The sequence below is a fragment of the Bombina bombina genome, chromosome 11, assembly GCF_027579735.1.
Source record: "Bombina bombina isolate aBomBom1 chromosome 11, aBomBom1.pri, whole genome shotgun sequence".
NCBI lineage: Eukaryota > Metazoa > Chordata > Amphibia > Anura > Bombinatoridae > Bombina > Bombina bombina.
Window position 1 is genome coordinate 42,824,426 of NC_069509.1, and position 12,638 is coordinate 42,837,063.

General features: G+C 39.8%; 1 protein-coding gene across 1 annotated transcript in view; it reads left to right on the plus strand.

Annotated features, from left to right (window-relative positions):
• The window catches only part of LOC128641641 (uncharacterized), a 505,331-nt gene that overhangs the window by 483,792 nt on the left and 8,901 nt on the right, over nucleotides 1-12,638 (plus strand). The window contains 1 exon segment of the mRNA XM_053694177.1: nucleotides 905-931. Within this exon segment, the coding sequence (XP_053550152.1) occupies nucleotides 905-931 (27 nt within the window).

A 12,638-nucleotide genomic window follows, 5' to 3' on the forward strand; every position in this document is an offset into this window, starting at 1 on the left:
TAAGAACCCCATCATACAGTACAAATATCCATCTTCCTAATTTCTTCTTTATATTAAATAGTTTAAATCCATTTTAGCATTTTACCCCTTTGGGTTAAGTAAACTATAAATAAGTTTAGTTTCTTTAAGTAGTAGATCTTTTTCCATATCCCCTGCACTACAACTGTTTCTTACTTTTTTTAATACCCAATATTTAAAGAATGTTGTGTTTTCATTATGTGACTCGTTAAAATGTTTATATAGTGACAATCATTATTCCTTTGTTCAATATTCAGTAGAAGCTTCCCAATTCTATCAAGTAGACGACTGCTAGTGTATCTTAAAAATTGAAGGTTGCAGGAGCATTGTAATAAATAAATAACATCAATATCCATATATCTTATGATGCCTTTAATGTTTTCCTTATTTCCGGTGTTAGAGGAAGTAACTGTTTTCATTTTGCTACTATGTTTGCAAGCTTTGCCACTAATACAAGGGAAAAACCCTTCTAATACCTCATTGTCGAAGCTAATATCAACTGTATTCAATTATTTCTAAAATCACTAGGGGCAAGGATATTTTTAAAGTTCTTTGCTTCTTTGTAAATAAATTCAGGATGATTACAAACTCGATTTCCCAACAACGGATCTTTTTTGATTATCTGCCAATGTTTATTAATAATCCTCTTGATCAATCAATGTTGTGAACTGTAGTTGGTAATGAAATCAATCTCCAGTTGATCTGTCCCATCACCTGTTTTTCTGTGGGATACTATACTTCATTATAGCTAATAATTATTTTTGTTATTTTTCTTTTACTGCTTCCTAAAACTAAGACATTACTTACATTTACAGATCTGTTATGCTTTATACTCAGATTAAAATATATATTTATAATAATACTGTACTTTTCTCCTCAAATACAGAATTGAAGGATTTAAATGAAGCAACAGGTGAGTACATAACTTTTCCAGCCTATAAATATTATAAAATTTTTAATTATGTTTATTCCGAATGATTTTGTTTAGCATTCAAGCCCTTAAAGAACACACAAATTACATACGAATAGAAGCATTTTGCAGTGTGCATGAATAATTATGGGAGCTAGCTGGTGATTGGTGGCTGCACGTATATGCCTCTTGTCAATTGCTCAACCGAGGTGTTCAGCTAGCTCCCAGAAGTGCATTGCTGTTCCTTCAATAAAGGATATCAGGATAATGAAGCAAATGTGATAATATAAGTAAATGAGAAAGTTATTTACATTTGTCTGCTCTAGCTGAATCTTAAAAGAAATATTTTGGTTTCATGTTCTTTTAGCCTCTAAAGACCAGCGACATACCCTGCACGTCTCTGGTCTGTCAATGGGGGCTCGCTTTTATAATAGGGAGGCTCTCGCTGACAGTGGCAAGACATTACGATTATAGGAGGCCTGCTGGAGGGAGGTTTTGATAGCACGGTCTTGTTGCCGCCGGCAAGACCTGCGCTACTAAGGGCCGAAAAAACCTTCTTGACCAGCGTTGTGGTCGCTAAGGGGTTTAAGGCAAGAAATAGTGCAACAATAAAATGATTTAACACTTTTATTTTTGTGCTTTGATGTCCTTTTAAAGGGACATTAAACCCAAAAAATTTCTTTCATGGTTTAGAAAGAGCATGCAATTTTAAAGAACTTTCTAATTTACTTCTATTATCTAACATACTTCATTCCCTTGCTCAGTAGCTGCTGATTGGTCACTGCACATAGATGCCTTGTGTGATTGGCTCACCAATGTGCATTTCTATTTATTCAACAAAGGATATCTAAAGAATAAAGCAAATTAGATAATAGAAGTAAATTTGAATGTTGTTTAACATTGTATTCTTTATCTGAATCATGAAAGAAAATGCTTGGGTTTAATGTCCCTTTAACTAAACAAATGAGTCTGAAATAGATTCACATTAATTAGTCTAATGTCTATTGCGGCCTAGTCAAAGGTGAGGGTTGAAATCACAAAATGATTTTTTTATACCATCCTAGTAAAGTAACATACACTGATTTTTCTATTAAGGGCAAGTATGCGCCTTTTCGGGTGCATGTAAAAGACCATTCGTATTACAAGCTGAAAGTAAATGCGAGCACATGTGCGATAACGTAGTTTGCGCCAGAATGATTCCTTCAACTTTAAAGCTCTGGTTAATTGTTAAACGAGACAAAAAATTTGCACCAAAAACACATAAAAAATAATATAAATGTTTAATAAAAAATATTGCACAAAAAAAATGATAAGGGCTTAAAGTTACGAGATGTCAGTGGTTTTACATAGGGACCCATAGGAACACATTTTTTTATATTTGTATGTCTATAAATATATACGTATATGAATGTGTGTATATACAGTATATATACAGTATATATATATATATATATATATATATATATATATATATCAAACAAGTAGAATCCTAGGATAAAATCCCAGGAAGCTCAGGGTCTATTAGCGCTCCATATAAGGGTAATACAGTATAAACCCTAGATAATAGTTATAGAATTTTAATCCTATATATGCAAATGGCTGCTGCGGCACCAAACTCGAAGGGAGATTCCCTATTTCACCCTTCTTAATAAGAAAAATCAAAAACAAATACAAGGTTAGCGCTGCCTAGCATAGATATAAAAACAGTATTAGCAAATGATAAATAAAATAAATAAATACATACAGTATATCTATCAATAAATATAGTGAGAAATAGCAGTATAGAGATAAAAAAATGATAAAACAATCACAGTAAAGTCCATAAGTACATAGGTAAAAGAGCAAAATCTGTAATGCAAATAAATCCGGATATTTCTTGTTTCTTCAGATAGGATCCCCCTAAGGGTATGCACTTACTTGAGCAAACCTCAATCAATATGAGGTAAGTAGAGACGTAATCACCATCAAATCACGCTGTCTGAGTAGCCACTCGTTTAGGAAGCAGGTCCTTCTTTACTCTTGGGATTCCCAAAGGTAGAAACTTTCCGACTCCCTTAGTTACCAGTCCACGAGCACTTGCAACTTTTTCCTCTCCCATATCTCCGCATGCTGCTGGCAGTGAGAGCTGCGAAGCACATCAAGCCCATACGAAGTTTCACCACACTCCAAGGAAAGGGAGTCTAAAAGTTTCTACCTTTGGGAATCCCAAGAGTAAAGAAGGACCTGCTTCCTAAACGAGTGGCTATTCAGACAGCGTGATTTGATGGTGATTACGTCTCTACTTACCTCATATTGATTGAGGTTTGCTCAAGTAAGTGCATACCCTTAGGGGGATTTAATCTGAAGAAACAAGAAATATCCGGATTTATTTGCATTACAGATTTTGCTCTTTTACCTATGTACTTATGGACTTTACTGTGATTGTTTTATCATTTTTTTTATCTTTATACTGCTATTTCTCACTATATATATTGATAGATATACTGTATGTATTTTTTTATTTTATTTATCATTTGCTATTACTGTTTTTATATCTATGCTAGGCAGCGCTAACCTTGTATTTGTTTTTGATATATATATATATATATATAATGTCCACAATAATGGAAGTCATTCACAGGGTCTTAGTACAAATCATCCAATATTTCATTGACGTTTTAGGGTTTCCTCTGTTTTCAAAACAAGTAGTACTTGTTTTGAGAACTGGGGAAACCCCAAAACATCATTTAAATATTGGATGATTTGTACTAAGACCCTGTGAGTGACTTCCATTATTGTGGACTTTATATTATTGTTGAAGTGCACCCAGGGCTACACAGGCCGATTCCCTTTCTATTAGGACCAGGAGTGCTTCCACCTCACTGACGGGGCCCAATGAAAGCCAAAACGATTGTCTGGAGTTGCTGTGTTCCTTGTTCAGAGAGGAATTGCCTGGTATTTTGGCGCTGGACTGACCGTAATAGGCGGGATCAGACTGATATACTACAGGAAAGTTCTTCTCTGTGAAAAGCATTACTGGGCTAAAAGAAGCTGCACCCAGGTTGTAAATCACCTTAGAACAGGCTAACAATGGTATTGAGCCAGTTGTTCGTTCCTGTGAGTGTGCTTCTCTCTGTGTGTATTTAGTTTCCCTATGGGCAAAAGGGTAAACCAGACGTGGACTCCTTGCCTTGCTCAGTGTGCTTAGAGGAATATGGCTACACCTTACTGACGAGGCCCAATGAAGGCCTAAACAATCGTCTGGGGTTGCTGTGTTCCTTGTTCAGAGTGGAATTGCCTGGTATTTCAGTGCTGGACTGACCGTAATAGGCGGTATCAGACTGATATACTACAGGAAAGTTCTTCTCTGTGAAAAGCATTACTGGGCTAAAAGAAGCTGCACCCAGGTGGTAAATCGCCATAGAACAGGCTAACAATAGTATTGAGCCAGTTGTTCGTTCCTGTGAGTGTGCTTCTCTCTGTGTGTATTTAGTTTCCCTATGGGAAAAAGGGAAATCCAGACGTGGACTCCTTGCTCAGTGTGCTTAGAGGAATATGGCTACACCTCACTGACGAGGCCCAATGAAGGCCGAAACAATCGTCTGGGGTTGCTGTGTTCCTTGTTCAGAGTGGAATTGCCTGGTATTTCAGTGCTGGACTGACCGTAATAGGCGGTATCAGACTGATATACTACAGGAAAGTTCTTCTCTGTGAAAAGCATTACTGGGCTAAAAGAAGCTGCACCCAGGTGGTAAATCGCCATAGAACAGGCTAACAATAGTATTGAGCCAGTTGTTCGTTCCTGTGAGTGTGCTTCTCTCTGTGTGTATTTAGTTTCCATATTGGAAAAAAGGGAAACCAGACGTGGACTCATTGCCTTGCTCAGTGTGCTTAGAGGAATACGGCTACACCTCACTGACAAGCCCCAATGAAAGCCGACAAGATCGTCTGGGGTTGCTGTGTTCCTTGCTCAGAGCAGAATTGCCTGGTATTTCGGCGCTGGACTGACCGTAAAAGGCGGGATCAGACTCATATACTACAGGAAAGTTCTACTCTGTGAAAAGCATTACTGGGCTAAAAGAAGATGTTGTTGCGATCAGGGTTGTGCAAGCTGTGGCATGAAAACGAGGCTCCATTAAAGTCTATGGGGAAATGTGATTATGTCCTTTTTGAGCACAAGAATGCGAACGCAAAGTTGTGTTCTTTTTACTATCAACTTGCAATACCTGCTCACATTAAAGCATACAGCAAAGAAAATCAAGCAAATTTGCGCTCCAACTGTAATTTAGCCCTAAGACGTTAAAGGAATATGAAACCCCAAATTGTATTTCTCCTGTTAAGTGTGGTCAGTCCACGGGTCATCATTACTTCTGGGATATTAACTCCTCCCCAACAGGAAGTGCAAGAGGATTCACCCAGCAGAGCTGCTATATAGCTCCTCCCCTCTACGTCACCCCCAGTCATTCTCTTGCACCCAACGAATAGATAGGATGTGTGAGAGGACTGTGGTGATTATACTTAGTTTTATACCTTCAATCAAAAGTTTGTTATTTTATAATAGCACCGGAGTGTGTTATTCCTTCTCTGGTAGAATTTGAAGAAGAATCTACCTGAGTTTTTTCTATGATTTTAGCCGGCGTAGTTAAGATCATATTGCTGTTTCTCGGCCATCTGAGGAGAGGTAAACTTCAGATCAGGGGACAGCGGGCAGATTAATCTGCAAGAGGTATGTAGCAGCTTATTATTTTCTGACAATGGAATTGATGAGAAAATTCTGCCATACCGATATAATGTAAATTGAGCCTTAAATGCAGTAGCAGCAACTGGTATCAGGCTGTCATGTATGTATATTTTACACTTCAGTATTCTGGGGAATGGCACTTCACTGGAATTATACTGTATGCATAAGACTTTAGCCTAATTTGCAGGGACTAGCAACAGGCTTTTTAATAACACTTAATTTATTTATGTTAAACGTTTTTTGCTGGCATGTAAAATCGTTTAAATTTCTGAGGTACTGGGTGAAAAAATGTTTTGGGCACTATTTTTTCCACTTGGCAGTCGTTTTTATTTAATTTATGACAGTTTACTGATCTCTCTCACTGTTGTGTATGAGGGGGAGGGGCCTTTTTTGGCGCTTTTGCTACGCATCAAAAAATTCAGTCAGAAGTTTATTGTCTTCCCTGCATGATCCGGTTCATCTCTACAGAACTCAGGGGTCTTCAAAACTTGTTTTGAGGGAGGTAATCACTCACAGCAGAGCTGTGAGATTGTAGTTGACTGTGATAAAAAACGTTTATTTCTGTATTTTTTTTTTTTTTCTGCTATCAGGGTTAGTTATCCTTTGCTAATGGGAGCAATCCTTTGCTAAAAGTGTGTTTTTTACAAAGATTTGATGCTATAACTTTTCAGTTTATCAATTTTCAACTGTCATAACTTTTTCTGTGCTTCTTATAGGCACAGTACGTTTTCATATTATAGTAAATTACTTGAAAAGTATTTCCAAGTTGCTAGTTTATTTGCTAGTGTGTTAAACATGTCTGATTCAGAGGAAGATATCTGTGCTATATGTGCTAAAGCCAAAGTGGAGCCCAATAGAAATTTATGTACTAACTGTATTGATGCTACTTTAAATAAAAGTCAATCTGTACAAATTGAACATATTTCACCAAACAACGAGGGGAGAGTTATGCCGACTAACTCGCCTCACGTGTCAGTACCTGCATCTCCCGCTCAGGAGGTGCGTGATATTGTAGCGCCGAGTACATCTGGGCGGCCATTACAAATCACATTACAGGATATGGCTACTGTTATGACTGAAGTTTTGGCTAAATTACCAGAACTAAGAGGTAAGCGTGATCACTCTGGGGGGAGAACAGAGTGCGCTGATAATATTAGGGCCATGTCAGACACTGCGTCACAATTTGCAGAACATGAGGACGGAGAGCTTCATTCTGCGGGTGACGGTTCTGATCCAAACAGACTGGATTCAGATATTTCAAATTTTAAATTTAAACTGGAAAACCTCCGTGTATTACTAGGGGAGGTGTTAGCGGCTCTGAATGATTGTAACACAGTTGCAATACCAGAGAAATTGTGTAGGTTGGATAAATATTTTGCGGTACCGTCGAGTACTGACGTTTTTCCTATACCTAAGAGACTTACTGAAATTGTTACTAAGGAGTGGGATAGACCCGGTGTGCCGTTCTCACCCCCTCCAATATTTAGAAAGATGTTTCCAATAGACGCCACCACACGGGACTTATGGCAAACGGTCCCTAAGGTGGAGGGAGCAGTTTCTACTTTAGCTAAGCGTACCACTATCCCGGTGGAGGATAGCTGTGCCTTTTCAGATCCAATGGATAAAAAGTTAGAGGGTTACCTTAAGAAAATGTTTGTTCAACAAGGTTTTATATTGCAACCTCTTGCATGTATTGCGCCTGTCACGGCTGCAGCAGCATTTTGGTTTGAGTCTCTGGAAGAGACACTTGAATCAGCTCCATTAGATGAGATTACACACAAGCTTAAAGCCCTTAAGTTAGCTAACTCATTTATTTCGGATGCCGTAGTACATTTAACTAAACTTACGGCTAAGAATTCCGGATTCGCCATTCAGGCGCGCAGAGCACTGTGGCTAAAATCCTGGTCAGCTGATGTTACTTCTAAATCTAAATTGCTTAATATTCCTTTCAAAGGGCAGACCTTATTCGGGCCCGGGTTGAAAGAAATTATCGCTGACATTACAGGAGGTAAAGGCCATGCCCTGCCTCAAGACAGAGCCAAACCTAAGGCTAGACAGTCTAATTTTCGTTCCTTTCGTAATTTCAAAGCAGGAGCAGCATCAACTTCCTCTGCACCAAAACAGGAAGGAGCTGTTGCTCGCTACAGACAAGGCTGGAGACCTAACCAGTTCTGGAACAAGGGCAAGCAGGCCAGGAAACCTGCTGCTGCCCCTAAGACAGCATGAATCGAGGGCCCCCGATCCGGGAACGGATCTAGTGGGGGGCAGACTTTCTCTCTTCACCCAGGCTTGGGCAAGAGATGTCCAGGATCCCTGGGCGTTAGAGATCATATCTCAGGGATACCTTCTGGACTTCAAATCCTCTCCCCCAAGAGGGAGATTTCATCTGTCAAGGTTGTCAACAAACCAAATAAAGAAAGAGGCGTTTCTACGCTGCGTACAAGATCTTTTATTAATGGGAGTGATCCATCCGGTTCCGCGGTCGGAACAAGGACAAGGGTTTTACTCAAATCTGTTTGTGGTTCCCAAAAAAGAGGGAACTTTCAGGCCAATCTTGGATTTAAAGATCCTAAACAAATTCCTAAGAGTTCCATCGTTCAAAATGGAAACTATTCGGACAATTTTACCCATGGTCCAAAAGGGTCAGTACATGACCACAGTGGATTTAAAGGATGCTTACCTTCACATACCGATTCACAAAGATCATTACCGGTATCTAAGGTTTGCCTTTCTAGACAGGCATTACCAGTTTGTAGCTCTTCCATTCGGATTGGCTACGGCTCCAAGAATCTTCACAAAGGTTCTGGGTGCTCTTCTGGCGGTACTAAGACCGCGAGGAATTTCGGTAGCTCCGTACCTAGACGACATTCTGATACAAGCTTCAAGCTTTCAAACTGCCAAGTCTCATACAGAGTTAGTACTGGCATTTCTAAGGTCGCATAGATGGAAGGTGAACGAAAAGAAGAGTTCTCTCTTTCCACTCACAAGAGTTCCCTTCTTGGGGACTCTTATAGATTCTGTAGAAATGAAGATTTACCTGACAGAAGACAGGTTAACAAAGCTTCAAAATGCTTGCCGTGTCCTTCATTCCATTCAACACCCGTCAGTAGCTCAATGCATGGAGGTGATCGGCTTAATGGTAGCGGCAATGGACATAGTACCCTTTGCACGCCTACATCTCAGACCGCTGCAATTGTGCATGCTAAGTCAGTGGAATGGGGATTACTCAGACTTGTCCCCTACTCTGAATCTGGATCAAGAGACCAGAAATTCTCTTCTATGGTGGCTTTCTCGGCCACATCTGTCCAGGGGGATGCCATTCAGCAGGCCGGACTGGACAATTGTAACAACAGACGCCAGCCTACTAGGTTGGGGCGCTGTCTGGAATTCTCTGAAGGCTCAGGGACAATGGAATCAGGAGGAGAGTCTCCTACCAATAAACATTCTGGAATTGAGAGCAGTTCTCAATGCCCTTCTGGCTTGGCCCCAGATAACAACTCGGGGGTTCATCAGGTTTCAGTCGGACAACATCACGACTGTAGCTTACATCAACCATCAGGGAGGGACAAGAAGCTCCCTAGCAATGATGGAAGTATCAAAGATAATTCGCTGGGCAGAGTCTCACTCTTGCCACCTGTCAGCAATCCACATCCCGGGAGTGGAGAACTGGGAGGCGGATTTCTTAAGTCGTCAGACTTTTCATCCGGGGGAGTGGGAACTTCATCCGGAGGTCTTTGCCCAAATACTTCGACGTTGGGGCAAACCAGAGATAGATCTCATGGCGTCTCGACAGAATGCCAAGCTTCCTCGTTACGGGTCCAGATCCAGGGATCCGGGAGCGGTTCTGATAGATGCTTTGACAGCACCTTGGACCTTCGGGATGGCTTATGTGTTTCCACCCTTCCCGATGCTTCCTCGATTGATTGCCAGAATCAAACAGGAGAGAGCATCAGTGATTCTAATAGCGCCTGCATGGCCACGCAGGACTTGGTATGCAGATCTAGTGGACATGTCATCCTGTCCACCTTGGTCTCTACCTCTGAAACAGGACCTTCTGATCCAGGGTCCCTTCAAACATCAAAATCTAATTTCTCTGAAGCTGACTGCTTGGAAATTGAACGCTTGATTTTATCAAAACGTGGTTTTTCTGAGTCAGTTATTGATACCTTAATACAGGCTAGGAAGCCTGTTACCAGAAAAATTTACCATAAGATATGGCGCAAATACTTATATTGGTGCGAATCCAAGAGTTACTCATGGAGTAAGGTTAGGATTCCGAGGATATTGTCTTTTCTACAAGAAGGTTTAGAAAAGGGTTTATCCGCTAGTTCCTTAAAGGGACAGATTTCAGCTCTGTCCATTCTTTTACACAAACGTCTGTCAGAAGTTCCGGACGTTCAAGCTTTTTGTCAGGCTTTAGCTAGGATCAAGCCTGTGTTTAAAACTGTTGCTCCACCATGGAGTTTGAACTTAGTTCTTAATGTGTTACAGGGTGTTCCGTTTGAACCCCTTCATTCCATTGATATCAAGCTGTTATTTTGGAAAGTTCTATTTTTAATGGCGATTTCCTCGGCTCAAAGAATCTCTGAGTTATCCGCTTTACATTGTGATTCTCCTTATCTGATTTTTCATTCAGACAAGGTAGTTCTGCGTACTAAACCTGGGTTCCTACCTAAGGTGGTCACTACCAGGAATATCAATCAAGAGATTGTGGTTCCATCTTTGTGTCCTAATCCTTCTTCGAAGAAGGAACGTCTGCTTCACAATCTAGATGTAGTCCGTGCCCTGAAATTTTATCTACAGGCAACTAAGGATTTTCGACAAACGTCTTCCCTGTTTGTCGTTTATTCTGGTCAGAGAAGAGGTCAAAAAGCTTCGGCTACCTCTCTCTCTTTTTGGCTTCGTAGCATAATTCGGTTAGCCTATGAGACTGCTGGACAGCAGCCTCCTGAAAGAATTACAGCACATTCTACTAGAGCTGTGGCTTCCACTTGGGCCTTTAAGAATGAGGCTTCTGTTGAACAGATTTGCAAGGCTGCAACTTGGTCTTCTCTTCATACTTTTTCCAAATTTTACAAATTTGATACTTTTGCTTCTTCGGAGGCTGTTTTTGGGAGAAAGGTTCTTCAGGCAGTGGTTCCTTCCGTATAAAGAGCCTGCCTGTCCCTCCCGTCATCTGTGTATTTTAGCTTTGGTATTGGTATCCCAGAAGTAATGATGACCCGTGGACTGACCACACTTAACAGGAGAAAACAAAATTTATGCTTACCTGATAAATTCCTTTCTCCTGTAGTGTGGTCAGTCCACGGCCCGCCCTGTTTTTTATGGCAGGTAAAAAATTTTTGATTTATACTCCAGTCACCACTACACCCTTTGGCTTCTCCTTTCTCGTTGGTCCTTGGTCGAATGACTGGAGGTGACGTAGAGGGGAGGAGCTATATAGCAGCTCTGCTGGGTGAATCCTCTTGCACTTCCTGTTGGGGAGGAGTTAATATCCCAGAAGTAATGATGACCCGTGGACTGATCACACTACAGGAGAAAGGAATTTATCAGGTAAGCATAAATTTTGTTTTTGTGATTCAGACAGAACATACAGTTTTTAAAAAGATTCCAATTTACTTCCATTATTAAATTTGCTTCTTTCCATGATATTCTTTGTTGAAGAGCTACCTAGGTAAGCATCTGCCATCTAGTGCTCTTGCAAATGGATAACATTCTTGCAAAACTGCTACCATATAGTGCTCTATAAATGGTCCGACTACTAAGTGCATGTACCTGCTTTTCAACAAAAGATACCAAGAGAATGAAGAAAAATAGGAAGTTAATTATTTCCAATATACTTCCATTATTAAAACATAAACATGCACATGGTCTGAGACTCCAGCTCCTGCTGGAGGGAAAATTGAATTAACTTCAAAATTTGCCAGAAAAATATTCTACAATTTTAGTTCAGTATACTGTGTACCATTAAGATGGGGAATAACAGCTATTGTTTATCAGCTGCCTGCTATGGTTAAGTAAGAGGTCTGTGTGATGAGCTCTGTAAATCTCTTGCAGAGGAAAACCCAATAAAAATAATGCACTTAGATTACATATGTTTACATTCATATACTAAATATTGAAGTCTATGGGGGAAACTTAAACCGCGCTCCACATGCTTTTGAGCGGGAGGATGTGATCGCGAGGGAGTGATATTTGCACTTCACAACTGTAATCTCATGCTCAGTAGAGCACACAGAAATTAGAAATTGAGAGGAAGAAAGGACATCTTTATAACAGGCAGAGATGGTGTACCCTACACCCTAAGTGAAATAGAGAATTGTAGCTAAAGAAGTATGTTTGTATGCCATGTATGTGTGTGTGTGTATTGATGTGTGTGTATACCGTATGTATATGAGTATGTATATGAGTATGTATGTGTGTATGTATTGATGTGTGTGTATACATGTGTGTGTATGCCGTATGTATATGAGTATGTATATGTGTGTATACTTGTGTGTGTATGCCGTATGTATATGAGTATGTATATGTGTGTATGCTGTATATGTATGTATATGAGTATGTATGTGTGTGTATGTATTGATATGTGTGTGTGTGTACATGTGTGTGTGCCATATGTGTGTTTATTTGAGTATGCATATGTGTGTATACATGTGTGTATGCCGTATATGTATGTATATGAGTATGTTTGTGTGTGTGTATGTGTTGATGTGTCTATACATATGTGTGTATGTTGTATGTGTATGTATATGAGTATGTATTTGTGTGTATGTGTTAATGTGCGTATACATATGTGTGTGTATATAAGTATGCATATGTGTGTATACATGTGTGTATGCTGTATATGTATGTATATGAGTATGTATGTGTGTGTATGTATTGATATGTGTGTGTGCCATATGTGTGTTTATTTGAGTATGCATATGTGTGTATACATGTGTGTATGCCATATATGTATGTATATGAGTATGTTTGTGTGTATGTGTTGAT